Raw genomic sequence first — 18,296 nt, forward strand, 5'->3', positions numbered from 1 at the left:
TTTGCAGAGGACCCAAGGTTTGGTTCCCAAAACCTGTATCAAATGGTTTAAACCAACCAAGAGCTCCACAGAATCTGATACCCTCTTCTGGTATCTATGGCATCTACAAACATGACATGTGCGTGTGTACGCCTGCGCGCAGCGCGCGCGCGCACACACACACACACACACACACACACACACACACACACATCGATACACAAATAAAAAATTCATCCTGTTTTTATCGTCTCAATTCTCCTTAGATTTCAAAAATAAAATTGCATCCTGTAGAAGATAATCCTGTTGAGACAGTGTCAGTTCTAAGCCCAGAGGATCTTGAGGCAATCAAGGATCCAGGTTCTATAACAAATCAGATTGCACTTTTGGAAACTCAATGTCATGAAATGAAACCAAATCTTGGTGCCATTGCAGAGTATAAAAAAAAGGTATGAGTGAATTATTTCTATTAGGAATTTTGCTTAGTCTAAATTAAGGCCTTTCTTTGATTTTTGCATAATGAGCAATGCTAATTCTCAGATTTGTGTGTAAACTCTTTTTTACAATCTTCACAGGAAGAATTATATTTGCAAAGAGTAGCAGAGTTGGACAAAATTACTTCTGAAAGAGATAATTTTAGACAAGCATATGAAGATCTTCGAAAACAAAGACTGAATGAATTTATGGCAGGTTTTTATGTAATAACAAATAAATTAAAGGAAAACTACCAGATGCTTACTTTGGGAGGGGATGCTGAGCTAGAGCTTGTGGATAGTTTGGATCCCTTTTCAGAAGGAATCATGTTCAGGTTTGTAAGATTTGAATCCTACATATTTTCTAAATTGTTAATATTTCTTGGGAGTGAGATGTGAAGGTTGGAACTACAACTTCTTTTATTTGGTGATAAATACAACTTATGTACCTTGTGAGTTTACAGCATAAAAGATGTGCAAATTATGTTATACAATGGCTAGATTATCTTTTAAGGAATTTTTGTTTGGGAGCTAAAGAGATGGCTCAGAGGTTAAGAGCACTGGCTGCTCTTCCAGAGGTCCTGAGTTCTATTCCCAGCAACCACATGGTGGCTCACAACCATCCATAATGAGATCTGGTGCCCTCTTCTGGCCTGAAGGTATATATGCAGACAGAACACTGTATACATAATAAATAAATAAATCTTAAAAAAAAAAAAAAAGGAAATTTTCTTCAAAGCTAGATGCAGTATGCCAACATCTATAATCCTGGCATATCACAACAGGGAGATGGGAGCAAAAACCGAAGTTCACAGGCCAGAAAGCCAGGCTTAGGCAACATTGAAATGACCTTCAGACAAGGTAGTACGGCCTCCATCAACAGCAAAATAGTTTTAATCTATTACAAAATTGGTTAAGAGAAATTAACAAGTAGTAGCTAGCTTACTGTTTTAATATTAAAATTCTGGTAGATGGGGCTGGAGAGATGGCTCAAAAGTTAAGAGCACTGACTGCTCTTCCAGAGGTCCTGAGTTCAATTCCCAGCAACCACATGTTGGTTCACAACCATCTATAATGAGATCTGGTTCCCTCTTCTGGTGTGCAGGCATACATGCAGACAGAACACTGTATACATAATAAATAAGTCTTAAAAAAAAAAAATTCTGGTAGATGACCAGGCAGCAGTGGCACATGCCTTTAATTTCCCAGCACTCAGGAGCCAGAAGCAGGCATTTTCCCTGTCTCCAAAGAACCCTGTCTCCACAATCTAAAAAATAAAATTCTGGTAGCTATTCCTAACATGTTCATCTTCCAATAACATTTCTGTAAACTAACTAGATTAAAAAAAGGTCAACAGCCAGGCCATGGGGATGTGTACAGGTAATCCCAGCACTCATCTGGTTTAGACAGGAGGATCACAGGTTTTAAGAAAAAACAAAAGGTCATTACGTTGTGAAGACATACAGATTTAGAACACTTTTGAAGTTTTAGCCTTAGTTTTACAAGGCATTTAGTAACATTTCTTAATTATTTCAGTGTTCGACCACCTAAGAAAAGTTGGAAGAAGATCTTTAACCTTTCAGGAGGAGAGAAAACCCTTAGTTCATTGGCCTTAGTGTTTGCTCTTCACCACTACAAACCCACTCCCCTCTACTTCATGGATGAGATCGATGCAGCCCTGGATTTTAAAAATGTGTCCATTGTTGCATTTTACATATATGTGAGTAAATCTTTGGAAATTTTATTTCTTGCTATCGGGATTTTAACTTTACCCAAATTCCTCTCAACCTCAACATTTATGAATTGTCCTTTATCAGTGCAAATATGTTAATCATCTGTCAGAATTATTGCCCAAAACTTTGGAGTAATGCTTGCCTATTCACTATATGACTTAACTGTTCTTTTTCTTTTTAGGAACAAACAAAAAATGCCCAGTTCATAATAATTTCTCTTCGGAATAATATGTTTGAGATCTCAGATAGACTTATTGGAATTTATAAAACATACAATATTACAAAAAGTGTTGCTGTGAACCCAAAAGAAATTGCATCTAAAGGACTTGGCTGAACTTGTATATATTGAAGAGTCTTCAAATTTACCTAGATTTAGTATTTCTAGGTTTCTAACTGTAAAGAATTGTAAGGTGTATAAAGTACCTTTTCCTTTAAGTTGTATGACAAGTGGTTTCTGTTTTATTAGTGATAATGTCTAAAAAATTGTATCCAGTTCTGTATCATAAAAATGAGTCTAGCTGGTTTGGTCTTGATTTTTTTTTAACATAATTCTTTATTGATTCCTTGGGAATTTCACATGCAAATTCAATCCCGCTTACCTCCCAGTCCTTCCATATCTGCCTCTTACCCCCTTCAGCATAACTCCCAAAAAATTAAAAACAAAAATAACCATAATACTCCTCCATCATTCCAACACCTCTTCATTCATCCTAGTGCCATCAGGAGCTGTGGTGTGTCATGCATGCCCTTTTGTCCGGTAAGCCCCAGCTGTAAAACGTTCATTGCAATGAGTATTGGTCTGTTCCAAGGCCTCTGGCACACCATCATCACTAGACCCTCACCGAAACTCCTCTTGGACATCCTGCTGTAATCCTTCAGAGGGACCAGTCCCTTCACATACTCCAGCAGGTCAAAGATGGGGCAGATGGGGGCCTGAGAGGCAGAGCAAGCTCTCCTAGGCCCATGTCAACAGGGCCAACTCTCCCATGCCTGTGGTGGGGACCAGATCAGCATTCCTGTGAAGGGCACGCCAATGAGGGTGTTTTTGCTTGGCAGTGCTCAGTGTAACCCATCTCACCTTGATTCTCTTCTGCCATAATGGGCATTACAGGTATTCCACTATCTCTTTTAATAGAGCTGTAATCCAAGGGTCATGGAGGCAGGCCAGACCATGCCTGAGGATCATGGACTACCTATGTAGGCTAATCCATAAACTGAGTTCAGTGAGAACTGGGGATTGTGGAGGTGTCATGGGATGACATGAGACACAGAAGTGTAAAAGCAGATGTTTGCATGTGTAAATCTTGTAGTCAGAATGCCCCCACTACACTCAACTGTATTGTCTAAAGAAGGTTATGCTAGTAGAAATAAATTGGCATTTTCAGAAGGAATTTGAATTTAAAGTCTGCCATCACCAGGTGTGGTGGTGTATGCCTTTTAATCCCAGCAGTAAGAGGCCTGCATGGTCTACCTGGTGAGTTCCTATCTCAAACAACAAAGTATTTGTCTTATTAAATTTCTAGGTGCTTATCCTAAAGTAATTAATTAAATGCCTCCTACCATGGACCATGATTCATAATAAAGCCACTACAAATTAGCAGCACACAAGTAATGAAAATGAATGAATTATATCTTAACTTTTCAGGAAAGAATATTCAGAAGCCGTATGGAAATTCAAAGACACCACTTCCTAAGCCATTCACTAAAATACCAAGTTTATTCAAATATATTGTTACACATAAAACCCAGAATTTCCAAATGTGTGTGCTTTAAATTTTATGATCTTAACCGCCTGGGAAAAATTAAATAAAATAGTAAGTATAGTAACTCTTACCAGAAAACAAAGGGTTGTGTACTAAAAATGGTCCGGTATAAGGTAACACTAGGCATATACTTGTTTAGATTGAAATGTCAGTTTCAGTTAATAAACAATCTTAGCCTACTCCATTTTTTTTAAGCATATTGAGAATGAGTTCTCCTACCTGTTAACATGGCACTGCATTACTTGGGTTTCTCATTTATAGTTAGTAACCCCCGTGAAAAATGTCTTAGCTAACCTTTGCTTGCTAACATTTAAAAAGAGCACTCACGTGTGACACATGTGTCTGTTAACTGAACATTGTTCCCCCTCCCCTCCATTACCTGTTCCAAATGGCCTCAGGATATTGAAATTATGCTGGATCAAATCTGATTCTGTTAAGTAGACCTAATGACTTAATCTTAGTGATAAACTTCTCAGCATTGTTTTAACCTTGACTTGAACACAGCTTTATCTATAATGAATCAATAGGGCTAAAAGCATTCTTATTCTGACCTCTAAAATAAGGTCCACAGGTGGTGGTTCAAGGGATTTCTGGAAAATATTTCAATGGCAGTGAACCAGTTGTGCTGCAAATATCATTCTAGTAGTCCCTGTTAAGGGAATTAAAGGTTCTGACTTACTGAGCTCTTTTAAGACTAGCCAGTTATGGCAGCTCATACTTATAATTCCCAGCACTTTAGGGCTACAGAGTGAGACCATTTTAAGACAAATATAGCTTACATGATACCAGATCTATTAAATGAATCACATCAACATTATTGTCCTAATGTAAATGTTTCATATAGTTTAAGAACAAGACTAAAACACTACAAAAGCAAAATATATACTTGTTTTGCTTTGTGGTACTAGAGCCAGTAGAAAAGGCAGGGGCTCTGCCACTAAACCTTTTTGTTTGGTTGGTTTTGGAGATCTCAATATGATATCCAGGCTGACCCTGACTTAGAGATTCTCCAGCCATTAAACTCAGCTAGCTCCTAAATGCAATCAGTTTATATAAAATAAGTACTAGACACCCGATTTATCCAAAAGCGGTGGCTCTATTTGGAATGAATGCTCTTAAATCTTTAACAATTGTTTGACCAAAAAGATGTTTAAGCAATCCTGGCCTGATTTTTTATAACTTTTACCACCTCCATCTATACATTGAAAAGCTTTGTTTAATAACTACATATACAAAGAACTGCAATGCTAACTCCTGCAACATATAACAAAAAAAATTTGTTAAAGAATATTTAAAACACTACCAAGCAAATAAACTATTTCATATCAAAAATTATAATTTTCTAAGTGGATGAGTCATCTTTCAGATAATGTATCATTTCTGACCACCATTTCTATCCAATCATGGAAGGCTTATATTTCTATAAATTTGCTACTTTTGCTACCCTGACTTCCATCTAGCAATGGTTAGCCTCTGCTATACTGAATAAGTCCACTTAAAACTGCTGATTTGGGTTTTCAAACGAAAAAACTATTTTCCACATGAATTCCTTTAACAAATATAAAGTGTAGCATACCGTATTTTTTAAGTCATATAAGTTATTAGATAAACTTTGGTAAAGAGACAAAGAGACTTCAGAGAAACATGTTGAAGTGATTTCATTTAAGAAGGTGATTATGTGTTGGCTGAAAAAGAGTATCAACATTAATATCACTGAAATTAGTGACACTATAACAATATTTAAAATTTTAAAAAATTCCATTTCTTTTTCATCCTTGTCAGGCCAGGAATATGACATCCTTTTTGAAGAAATTCTCATTTCAGGAATGACAGCTTTCTTAATATGTCCAATTTCTGTTCTGCTCCACTCTTTTAGTACTTGGCTTACTCGAGGGTAAATTTCAACAGGCTGCACCTCAGGAAGTGGTCTTCGTTTCAACATCTGCACACGCTGGCGGACATCATCAATATTTTCTAGGAACTTCAGTGGAGACTCATCTTGTAAAGATGTTGTCACTGTCATTAGCTCAAGTTGTTGCTCTCTTATCTCCTTCACCCTTTCAATCTGTGGAGTGTATTCTTGACTAACCAGCTTGCCAACATCACAGAGAGCTGCCAAAAAATATTTTTTTTTCTGTTCCAATGTATCAGTAAGCTCCTTAAAATACTGGATAACAACTTCCTTATCACCTTGAACCATTTTCTCAGAATGGCATTTCTGTTCTTCAAGCTTTTCAATAAGACGAGTGATATCTGTCCAGTGTGTGTCAGTTAACTGTTTAAACAACTTCTGAGGTGTATCCTTTTCTTTCAGATAGGCACTTTGAAGGTCATCTATAGGGTGACCGTGATGTTGGCCGATAGTAAGACAATGGCCACAAACTAATTTTTTATCTAGTAGACAATAAACATTTAATGGTTGCCTGTAATGTTCAGGGCAGGTGACAACATCTGGGTGGTCTTCTTGCTGGTACTTTTCAATAATTGCTCTTAATGCAAAATTGACAGGTAAGGATTCTATACCAGTGGAAGCAATTTCAATGATACTTCTGCAGTTAGGACACTTGAGTGGAATTCGCAAAGGTCTCCATATATAAAAGTTACCAGATGCCTGGAGAACATTTTCCAAACAATTTCTACAAAATGTATGAGAGCATGGTAGTACTCGAGGATCTTCAAAAATACTGTAACAAATGGGACACGTTAACTCGTCCTCAAAATTGTGCATTTCCTGTCAAGACACACAGAAAAAAAAAAAAACCAGTAAGTCTACATATAACATACATCTGGCACATACTATGTAAGGTTTTAGGCATGACCTTCAAATTAAATACTGTATTTGCCAGAGATTTTTTTAGTTGACACTTTCTTTGTAATTGAATTAATAAGTGGATCATTATTCCTTTCCAACAAAATCCCAACTAATCTGTAATAAAATGCTTTAAATTAGTCAAACTAGTTTTATGTAATGAAAACTAAAATTCAGTTGATGTTCTACTTACACAATTACTATATGTAAGTCTTTTTGTAAAAACTGCACTTTGTAATGTGTAAAACACTAATGAATAGACATTTGTATAACATTATTAGGCTTAACAAAATTATTCAATTTAAAGGGAGGAAAAAAATGTACCTGATTGTGATCATTTTGGTTTTTTGCTGAGATAAATGCCAGAGTTGCAGGTATGAGGCATCACAACTGGTTCAATAATTCTTACAAATTATATTTAACTTCTCTAGAAATGACTATTAATTTAAGATCAGCATATGCAATTCCTATTTTTCTCTCTCCCTTTTGCCCTTCTTTTGTGGTGCTAATAATCAAACTCAAGGCCTCGTACATGCTAGGCAAATACTCAACAATGAGTTATACAGCCCCAGATCCAGACCTGTACTGCAGTTTTCTATAAAGCTGTAATCGCCCACCCCTGGAGCCGAGGACCGAACCTAGGGCCGTGCACTTGCTAGGCAAGCACTCTACCACTGAACTAAATCCCCAACCCCTATAAAGCGGTAATTTTAACTTGAAAATTTGAAAGGGAAAATGTAACACGAATTTTAAAAGGTCTTATTAATAAAAAAAAATAAAAACCCTGAAGCCAGATATTGGGTAAAATCTGAGAGATCAGAGAGAGCAAGCCAGCCACGTCTTACCTCTAGGAAATCCTCAGCCAAAGAGAGGGAGTGTTCCTGTTTCCTCAGACTGAAAGCCTCTGAGTCCTTACCTGGAAGGGTCTTAGCTGAACTACTTAAAAGCTTCTAGTTCCTGGTCCTCCCACCTCATATCATACACCTTTCTGCTTCCTGCCATCACTTCCTGGAATTAAAGGTGTGTGTCCTTCCCAAGCAAAGACAAGAGATCTCAAGGATTGGGATTACAGGCGTGTGCCATCATCACACCTGGCTCTGTTCCCAGTGTGGCCTTGAACTAAAGAGATGGATGGATCTCTGCCTCCTGATTAAAGGCATACGTGCCACTGCCTGGCCCCTATGTCTAATCTAGTGGCTGGCTGTCTTCTGATCCCCAGATAAGTTTTATTTGTTGGAGCACAAATAAAATATCACAACAGGAAAAAAGCTTTAATTATAATTAGCATTGGCAATAAAAATAGATTTGAAAGGTAAGAGTTGATTATGGTGACAAGTACTGAGAATCTAAAACAAATGGTAAAGAAAAGAAAGGATACCATTCATCTCTTCATTTAAAATGTTTGAGAGGCTGAAGAGATGGCTCAGTAGTTATGACTGCAAACTTGGTCTTCCAGAGGATCAGAATTCAGTTCCCAGCACATAAGGAAGCTCAACCACATACAAAACCAGCTCCGGGGTATCCAACACTTTCTCAGTACCTGCATATACCTGCCCCACAATGCACGCACGCACTAAAAATGACTCTTTAAAAATGTATTTTTACACTATCCCTAAAACAGAAAAAGAAACTCAGCAATAGTTCAGAGGCTCATTGACAGATGATGGACCCCCATAAGCTATTAATATTTCCAAAAGAAGCAGGCAGTTTTGCAGCCTACTTTTATAGTTTTCCTTTGTATCATTCTCAGCAAGCCATAATCCTCAAAACTGCCTAGCCTTTTGGCAGGGAAAAAAAATCAAGTACATCACTGTTTATAGAACCTTACACAAATCCTAGGTATTCTTTATGAAGAGTATAAAAAATGACAAAACCTATATAAAATTAGGGCTAGGGCTAGCTTAGTAGAGTGTGTTATCTAGATGCATGAGGTCCTGCATTCTGTCTCCAGCATTACCAAAAAAAGTTTGTAGCAACTGCATTTAAAACTAATTGTTCTTTAAAGCCCCGTTTGATCTGTTTAGTCCTTAGCTCTAACCATCTGTGAGACTGCTGTTACCCTAGATTAAGTAAATTGACATTTTTGCTTCAAGCACTTAAGATTTTGTAAGAAAAAAAAATTAAAAAAAAAAAGATTTTGTAAGAATTTTTCTAACATTTATGTTATGTATTAGAATGTAAGCCTCCTATAAGGTCAGAAATAGTATCTAAACAATAGCAGTGTTAACAGCAATCTGGGCTTTTTTTTTTTTTTTTTTTTTTGGTTTTTCGAGACAGGGTTTCTCTGTGTAGCTTTGCGCCTTTCCTGGAACTCGCTTTGGAGACCAGGCTGGCCTCGAACTCACAGAGATCCGCCTGGCTCTGCCTCCCCAGTGCTGGGATTAAAGGCGTGCGCCACCACCACCCGGCAATCTGGGCTTTTTAATAATAAAATCTGTTAGAAGCAATGAAGAGCCCATCAGAAAATGTATCATGTACTGTCTGTCTGACAATATTCAGGATCCATAACGAGCCAAGTTGTGGCAGGTAGAGACTAAGTTTTGACCTGTACAGGATTCCAGGAAACTAATGATTGGGCAACAGTACAGAAGACGACAGTCACTGCAAAGAAATGCAAGTGAATGCGTGTTTAGAAACCTTTACATTACCCCACACCCACAGAGAGCTATGAAGTCATACAAAAATTACCAAAGAAAAACAAACATGTTTCTCAGAGTACTTCAATGATGTCAAAATACACAATGAAGGAATACAGACAGACTAGTCCTCTGGAAGAGTAAAATTGAAGCAATCGACATACATTCGATCCACATTTAGTATCGTTAGCTATTTGGTGTGCAGGCAGCAAAACTGGAAGAAAATCAGATCTTAGGACTAGTTTGCTTACAAAGTAAAATAGCGCTAGTATTATTAACCTTCAAAGTTCTAGTCTGTATCTCTCACAGGAAGCTAGAGAGGGGCTGGGACATGGCTCAAGGAGCAAACCATTTCCCAATGCAAGCCTGAGGACCTGGGTTTGGATCCCCAGAACCCACGAAAAGCTGGGCATAGTACATATCAATAAACCAAGCACCCAGACAGCAAGATGGAGGCAGAGGTGGAAAAAAAACCCAGTCTCCAAGAAGTTAGGAGGTTGTCCTCTGACCTCCACACATGCCCTGGCAAGGGAGGGCGGCATACATATTTGCACAAACTCAAAGATTTTGGGGGGTGGGGGAAAGTATCTCTGAGAATCCATTTAATGACACACACACCCCCCCCCCCCCCCCCCCCCCCCCCCCCGCAAATAGCTCAACTTTTAAGTTGTAGAGTTTCCAAAGTATCAATGGCAACACTGGACTCTACAAGACAATGAAGCAATACCAAATATTAATTTACCAGATTGACAAAATTACACTGGAAGGTGGGATAAAGAAACCTAAAATTTTCCTTATTTAAAAAAAAAAAAAAAAAAAAAAAAAAAAAAGGCTGGGCGGTGGTGGCGCACGCCTTTAATCCCAGCACTCGGGAGGCAGAGCCAGGCGGATCTCTGTGAGTTCGAGGCCAGCCTGGACTACCAAGTGAGTTCCAGGAAAGGCGCAAAGCTACACAGAGAAACCCTGTCTCGAAAAAAAAAAAAAAAAAAAAAAAGCCACCAGTGGTGGTGGTGCACGCCTTTAATCCCAGCACTTGGGAGGCAGAGACAGGTGGATCTCTGTGAGTTCAAGGCCAGCCAGGTCTAAACAGTGAGTTCCAGGGCGGCCAAAGCTACACAGAGAAACCCTATCTTAAAACAAAACAAAAAATCCAAAGAGGGATGTAGTGGTGGCACATGCCTTTAATCCCAGCACTCATGAGGCAGAGGCAGGGGATCTCTGAGTTTGAGGTCAGTCTGGTCTACAGAGTTCCAGGACAATCAGGGCTACAGAGAAACCATGCCTCAAAAAAGAATGAAAGATAAGTCAATACTTAATAAAAATGTCAAATTTGTATTATTTTGAATGTGTGTTAGATATGAGTATATGCATATGTGCATCTCAGTAAGCATGTGGACAGAGAACAGCTTTCAGAAATCAGTTCTCGCCTTCCTCCATGGGTTCCAGTAATTAAACTCTGGTCATCAGGCTTATGTGACAAGCACTCAGTCACTGGGCCATCTTGCCAGACCAAAAAAAAAAAAAAAAAAAAAATGGGGTAAGAAATTTAAATACATTAAAAACGTATTATTTAAAATACAGAAGTGAAACTGGGCAGAGTCACATGCCTTTCATCCCAAGCACTTGGGGAACAGCAACAGTAGGATCCTCAGTGAGTTCAAGGCCAGCCTGAACGACACAGTGAGTCCCAGGACAGCCAGAGCTACATGGTGAGAACCTTTCTCAGAAAAACAAAAGAAAAAAGAAACACTGCTGTGGGATAATGCACTGGTTTAATAATACACTGGTTTAATACACTGCTGTGGGATAATACACTGGTTTAATAAAACGCTGATTGGCCAGTAGCCAGACAGGTGGGACAAGCAGACAAGGAGAATTCCGGGAAGTCAGGAGATGGCAGCCTGCTGCCGTCCAGGGAGCATGTAATTGCACACAGGTAAAGCCATGGAACACGTGACATATAGATTAACAGAAATGGGCTGAGTTTAAGTGTAAAAGCTAGTCAGTAGTGAGCTTGAACTAATGGCTGAACAGTTTTAATTAATATAAGCTTCTGTGTGTTTACTTGGGGGACGCAAGTAGGAGAGATTTGTCCCAACCACAGGCCGACCAGTACACAGGAACTCTTCAGCTACAAAACACAGAAGTAAAAACTAAAAGACAATGTTAGGAGATGAATGTCATAGGTTTTAAAGAACAAGAATAGGGAGTTCAAAGTATCTGCCAACTTTTATATTTAGCTGTTTCATTTAATCAGCATACAACTAGAACTCTAATAAACTATTAAAAGAAGATAGACAGTCCTCCAAGTGGCCAGGCAGAAATGCACAATGCAAACCAAGAAAACAGCAGCAGTGAGATACAGCCTGAGCTGTGTAAATTAGACTCCGTCAAGAACATGGTAATTTCTAAAAAAAACCCCAAACCTAGAAGACCCCAGTTACCCCTTATACATGCTGTTCTGTAACATGACCTAGCTGCTACTCTTTTTTATCAAGAGATGAAATCTATTCACCACCACCACGCCCAGAAAATTTTGTATAGGTCAAATGACTGCTTTGACCAACAAGCAATGCTTTGAGTTCTGGGTCTAAGCCTTTTACAATACACCATGACCAAGGCAACTTAGAGAAGACAGTTTATTCTGGCCTACAGTCCAGACAGCGGGACAGCAGAGCAGTGGGACAGCAGAGCAGTGGGAAACCAGGAGATTCACATGGCTAACAGGAGGCACAGGACAGAGAGAACTGCATGTGAGGTAAGGCTTTCCACTCTCAAAGCCAGCCCCACTGACATGTCCTCCAGCAAGGTTGCATAATCTCTCCAACAGTGCCACCAGCTGGGGACCAGTATTCACTTCAAATGCCTAAACCCATGGGAGACATTCTTCACTTAAACCACACCCTCGCACCCAGCGGCTATTCAAGAAGTCTAGGCTACCTGGATTTTAAAAACAGCACTGAGATGTCAGACATATTAGTAAAGAGGCCTTCTTGGCCAGAGCTAGCCAAGCTTTCAAACGTTATACAAAAATAGATAGCCAGAATACATACAAAGCAACAAGGAATGCTGCTGTAAGGCAGTATTACAAAATGTCTATATACTCTAAAAGGCAAAAGACACTACCCCAGAATTCTATACGTGCGTGATTTATTCACATGTAACAATAAAAGCATTAGCAAAACCTATAGTTAAAAAACAACTTTTTCTACTTAAAAAAGAGTTGTAACAAAGCACAGCAGGGCATTCTATGGATCACCTGGACTGCTCCAGAGGCAGAGATAGGAGGATCATTTGAGCATCGCTGAGGAACAGCTCCTAGGCCAGCCTGGGGGTGTTGGTTTTTGTTTTGGTTTTCAAGACAGGGTTTCTCCATGTAGCCCTGGCTAGCCTCAAACTTACAGAGATCTACCTGCCTCTACCTCCCGAGTGTTAGAGCTAAAGAGTGTGCCATCGCCAGCCAGCAACAGGTTGTATTTTAACACTGGGATGAATTCTGGGGCTAAACTATCTATTTGTAAATTATTTCACAAATTTCTGTGCTTTTGTATAAAACACTTTTAAATTTCTCATCTTTAGGTAAGAAAACTGAACTACAGTGTATAATCATGATACTAGATATAAATAGATTAAATATCAGCAGCATTAAGTATACAACTCCTGATCCTGCGCTATTGCTATTAAGTGTTAATTAACATTTACCTGCTCTTCATCTTTGAACATGAATGTTATAAAATATTCATTACGTTTTAGTTTTATTTCATTTTTTTGAACAGGGTCTCATATGTTCTAGGCTGTCCTCAAACTGACATGTACAAAAGGTGTCTTTGAACTCCTGAGCGCTGAGGTTGCAAGCTGTACTCCATCACACAGGGCCATATTATATTTCACAGTTTCTTAAGAAATTGAATGACTTGCCACAGGCCTTCTGGTGAGTCAGCCAAAGTCTGGGAAAATTCATATGGTGCTACCACCCCGCCAGGGCCTCACAGCCTTGTGGCCCTAACTGATAAAAGATCTTCATGAAATTAGACTTACTTAAGAATTACTTCAATTAACCAGGCATATACCTCTAAACCCAGCACTTGGAAGGCAGAAGCAGGCAGGACTCTGTGAGTTCAAGGCCAACCTGATCTATAGAGCTAATTCTAGGACAGCCAAGGCTACAAAAAGAAACGCTGTCTTGAAAAAAAAAATTTTCAAAGTGAAAAAATATTTGATGGAAAACATTCAGCAACACACTTGCTGAGAGGCAGTGTCAACATATACATTACCTAAAGTCAATCTGGTATTTTACCAGGCTAAATTCAGTGTCTTGGGTCACTAGAAATGGATGTAGATTAATGTTAATGCTGAGCAGAAAAGAATAATAACTCAAATAGTAAGTGCAGTCTGCAAATGTATCAATACCACCATTTGTGTGCATGCCTTCAGATGTACTGGCATTCTTGTAAAATTTCTGTTACAGAAAAGTGAAAATCTTGCAGGATGGTGGTGGTGCACGCCCTTAGTCCCAGCAGAGGTAAGCGGATCTCTTTGAGTTCTAGGCCAGCCTGGTCTACAAAGCCAGTTCCATGACAGCCAGAGCTACACAGAGAAACCCTGGTGGTGGGGGTGGGGGTGGGGGTGGGGTTGCCAGGAAGTAGTGTGGCACACACCTTTAATCCCAGCATTCCAGGAGGCAGAAGCAGGTAGATCTCTGAGTTTGAGGCCAGCCTGGTCTACAGTGAAAGTTAGTTCCAGGACAGCCAGGGTTACACCAAGAAACCGTGCCTTGAAAAAAACCCCAAAACAACAACAAAAAAAGGTGAAAATCTTTTAAGATTAAGTCAAATGAGAGTTGTTTATTTCTTGCATTACACTTCCTCCATAAGATGGTTAGAATTTTATACACCACCAGTATACATCTTTTTTCAAGATTATTTTACATTTTGCATCATAGCCCAGATCACACACTGTAAAAATTTCTTCATATAAACTTTACCTCCCGGAGCTTACCTGGTTTGCTGATCTCCTGATCTGGATACTGAATATACTTTATGGTCTCCAACTTTCCCAGCTCCTTCTGTTATTCTAAAATTAGAACAATTTTATATTTCAGATTTTGTAAAGTAAAGAAAAAAAAAAAGGAAGCTATGCTATTGCCCGATGGTTGGATTTTTTTTTTTTAACAGTAGTGACAAACAGCCAGTACGGCCTGCAAGAAATATCCCTTTCATCTTGAAAAGCCCAACGATTTTGCCACACAAAGGACTTTTTACAACACACTGCATCATCAGTGAGGAGTCTGGACAATGTAACCAATAAAACGATGTTCCCACTAAGCTCTCCTAGTGGGGCTGGATGGGTTTTCTGAGCCCAGGTCTAACTGTGTGTAGCCCTCGCTGAGGACCTGGACTCGCTGGTTTACCAGCATGGCCTTGAACTCCCGAGAGATCCCCGCTCTGTCTCCCGCGCTGGGACCACACGTGTGCACTACCATGCCCACATCGATTTCACCGGTTCCTAACTACTGACCTAAGTTTCTGCCCACGTCCCAGTTCCTGTCTCTGGAACGCTGCGGGACTTTCTCGGTCAGCTTTACCTAGGAAGGTTGCCATCTGTAAAATGGGCGTAAAGTTCTACGCGAACCCCCCCAAACAAAGAAGTAGTAGCTCAAGATGGCAGTCGTCCCCTCTCCTCCAGGATGTCCGGGGCTCAACCACCCCGCCTGCTCCTGCGGGGGTCCCCTCGGCTCACCCACCGACCGCGAAGGGCCGCGGGCCCGCCTGCAGCTCCACGCCGCCGCTCCACCCGCGCGCGTGGGGCGAGAGCATGCATGCCCGCCCGCCCGCCCGCCGGAGCCCAGCCCGCCAAGCCATCCTCCAGTCCCGGGCGGACGCAGCCGGGCATCGGGGAGGGGCAGCCGGGGCAGCCGGGGCTCGGAGCCGCCTCGTCGGGGCCGCCGGGAGTCCGAGGTACTCACCGCTAGGCTGGCGACGGCGCGGGCGGACGGCGCGGGCGGACGGCGCAGGGTGCCAGGCGGTCCCGGGAGCGCACACTGCGCGCCGCTCGCCCGACTCTTCAGGTGCCCGCGAGGGGGGGCGGGGCCTCGCGGCGCCACCGCCGCCTCCGAGCCACTTTCAACGGCGCCGCCTCCGCCAATGAGAGGGCGCGGGCGGCCTTTGAAAGTCAACGGCCGCGGGCGACGCGCCTGCGCACTCGGCGGGCGGGCGGGCCGCTGCGGAGGAGGGCGGCTGGGTCGGACGCGCCTCGCGCGGGGCCCGGGTCGCGCCTCCGGGAAGAAGGGGGTGGGTGAGGAGGGGGGGCGGGATGGCGCCAGGGCCTGGCGAGGGCGGGGCCGAGCGGCCGGGGACGCGCGGGCCGCCGGAGGCTTCGGGGTGGCTCGGCGGCTCTGCTGCTTCCTCGCGCCCGCGCCCGCCCGCCCGCGCTGGCGCTGGCCACGCGGAGCCTTCCATTGTTACCTCACGGGGCCCCGGCCCCCCGCCGACGCCAGCGCCTGGAGGGCACGGCCTCCGCCCGCCCCGCCGAGGCCCCGGGTCCGGGCACCCCGTTCCCCCCGGACCCTAGGCGCCCTGACCGAGCGGGCCAGCCGCCCGGCGCCTCCTCCTTGCCCTGCTGCAGCCACGGTGCCCGCGACGGCCCACCCTGGTCGGCTTTCCTGCGGCTCCGTCTCACACGAGGGACCAGAGAGCACCGTAACTAGTTGTTTTCACTTTCAGGGAGAAGGAAACTCCATGCCGCTGCCCAGACACGCTCCCTGGTCCCGGCCCCGGTCCCAGTTCGCATAAAAGTCGTACTCCTGTGCCAGGTAGACAGGGTTCCGCGCCCTGGGCATCGCCGCAACACTTCGATTACAGAAAAACATGAAGAACGGAAAACGGATAGTAGTAGTTGGAGGCCTGAGATCAGCTTCCTAAGGAGTTGTGAAGTGCGGATCCCAGGGACGCCCACAGATAACGATGCGTTTCAATTTTGCAGATCCGTTTTAAACGTTGAAGTCAGCCTGGTGGCTTTTTTAACGTCACCAAAATACTATGCTGTGACTCTTTTTTTCCATAGCAATACGTGCACTACACTTACATAATTTTTTTTTTCTTCTCTTAATAAAGTGTAGTGGTGACCTGGAGAGGTGGCCCATCTATGAACATTTGTTTCTCTTGCAGAGGACTCGGATTGGGATCCCAGTACCCACAAGGCAGCTCACAGCCCTCAGTAACTCCAGTGTCTGGGCATCCAATGCAGCCTTCTGCCCACCCACCCTGCTGGCGACAGGCATGCATTTGGTGCGTACACACACATGCAGGTCAACACACACGCAGATGTTTAAAAGATGTAAAGTCTTGTAAACGTGTAATCGCCTGTAGAGTGAATATGGCTGAGTACTGATGGGTAGTGATGTTGTGAGCTATAATTAATGCCACCTGTTTTCATCTCCATGCTTCCTTACTGCAAGAAGGCAGAAGCAGCCCTTACTGGCTGTCGTTTTCCCCAAAGCTCTAACACCTGAAGAAGTAGAAGGGAAAACGGATGATAGCCCCAAAACAGGTGCACAGACACAGGACAGACGCGCTGATTGAAGAAAGTGACATTATCAAAGAAGGGCAGCGTCCACAGTGGTGGTGTTAGCCTGTGATCCCAGCTCTTGGAAGACTGAGGCTGGGAGAGCCCCAGTCAAAGGCCACTGTGGGCTGAATAGCTAATTCCAGGCTAAGATACACAGCAAGACCTTATCTCAGACAGGATGGAAGACACGGGAGGGAGGGAGAAGGGAAGAAAACGCTACAATTGCGCCTTCAAGGAGTATGGCTTAAGAGGTCATAAGTTCTCAACGCTGCCAAAGATTTCTGAAACCAAACATGGGAGAGGGGCAGAGAGGTCGAGGAGCCTCAGAGACAATGCAACTCCACAATGCCCAGCATTCGGCCTTATGGATCATGACATGCACTCTTTAGATAATAGTGCTGGCCTGGAAAAAAGAGACAAGAGAATTAAGACTCAAACAAATTAAGATGAAAGCTTAAAAGCAATAAACCAAAAATATCCCATGTGGAGGTGCTTGGGCCTCACAAAAACTGGGTCTGCAAAAAAAGTTTAGCTGCTTTGGGTCTCTTTCTAGATTATATTTCCATTATGACATATGCAGTCCCAACAATCCCTTTGTGATAGAATATTGGAAAAAAAAGACAAAAGGTGGTAAGTATTTGTGTCTGTTAACAGGTATAATACCGAAAAGATGGCGAAACAAAACATGAATTCTGTGCTGGGGATGTAGCTCAGTTACAGTGCTGGCCTGCCTTCTTCAGTCCCCAACACTGATAAGCAAATCAGCTGTGTGTGTTGACTTCTTGGTGTTCCACAGGCTCCTTGCTTGACACCTTGTGTCTTGAGCACTGAGGCAGGAAGGTGCTCATCCAGAGGACAGGGTTCAGTCCCATCCCCAGCATGCATGGCAGCTCACAACCGTCACAGGGGATCAGATGCTCTCTTCTGACCTCCAAGATCACCAGGCATGAGTGTGGCACACACATACATGCATGTTACAAAGCACACCCAAACACATTAAGTGAACAGATAAATAGTTTTGGGGTTTTTTTGTTTTGTGTTGTTTTGTTGTTGTTGTTGTTGTTAACTGATCCAAGGCAACTGAGCAAATAAGAGCATTTACTATGCTTCCCAAATACCTGAGTTCAGTGCCCAGCATGGAAGTGGACCCTTCACAACTCCCTGTAACTCCAGCTCCAGGGGATCTAATGCTGTCACCTGGCTCTGCAGACACCCACACACATTTGGCATATACTTACACTGGCAATCACTCGTATACATAACCAAAATTAAAAACAATAGGAAGCGTGTATCCTTTCTTAGACAAAGAACAATACATTTGTGAAGGAATGGCAGAA

The 18,296-nt window shown here is 42.4% G+C and overlaps 2 protein-coding genes across 4 annotated transcripts in view; one reads left to right on the plus strand and one right to left on the minus strand.

The window, feature by feature from the left end:
* Smc4 (structural maintenance of chromosomes 4) overlaps positions 1–3,767 on the plus strand; it is a 38,714-nt gene extending 34,947 nt beyond the window's left edge. Inside the window, exons 21-24 of the mRNA XM_052731973.1 lie at positions 246–428; positions 555–787; positions 1,989–2,172; positions 2,367–3,767. Coding sequence (XP_052587933.1) covers positions 246–428; positions 555–787; positions 1,989–2,172; positions 2,367–2,519 — 753 coding nt within the window. The 3' untranslated portion in view covers positions 2,520–3,767. The remainder of the gene's footprint in view (positions 1–245; positions 429–554; positions 788–1,988; positions 2,173–2,366) is intronic.
* Positions 3,768–3,883: 116 nt separating this feature from the next.
* Trim59 (tripartite motif containing 59) lies at positions 3,884–15,530 on the minus strand. Of its 3 annotated transcripts, none has more exons than XM_052731980.1 (3): positions 15,359–15,530; positions 14,392–14,466; positions 3,884–6,679 (listed from the first exon to the last, which is right to left on the minus strand). In XM_052731980.1, exon 3 carries the CDS (start codon positions 6,674–6,676, stop codon positions 5,444–5,446), a length of 1,233 nt encoding a protein of 410 aa, XP_052587940.1. In that variant the 5' UTR covers positions 6,677–6,679; positions 14,392–14,466; positions 15,359–15,530; the 3' UTR covers positions 3,884–5,443. The 3 variants fall into 3 exon arrangements, with proteins under 3 accessions (XP_052587940.1, XP_052587941.1, XP_052587942.1); XM_052731981.1 differs by lacking the exon at positions 15,359–15,530 and adding an exon at positions 15,137–15,158; XM_052731982.1 differs by lacking the exon at positions 15,359–15,530 and adding an exon at positions 15,133–15,151.
* Positions 15,531–18,296: the final 2,766 nt, after the last annotated feature.

Source organism: Peromyscus californicus, unplaced genomic scaffold, assembly GCF_007827085.1.
Source record: "Peromyscus californicus insignis strain IS unplaced genomic scaffold, ASM782708v3 Scaffold_9__1_contigs__length_137607984, whole genome shotgun sequence".
In the NCBI taxonomy this organism is placed as follows: domain Eukaryota; kingdom Metazoa; phylum Chordata; class Mammalia; order Rodentia; family Cricetidae; genus Peromyscus; species Peromyscus californicus.

Excerpts from the sequence above, each read along its gene's own strand:
- Trim59 (XM_052731980.1), bottom strand. The coding sequence starts at position 6,676 with ATGCACAATTTTGAGGACGAGTTAACGTGTCCCATTTGTTACAGTATT.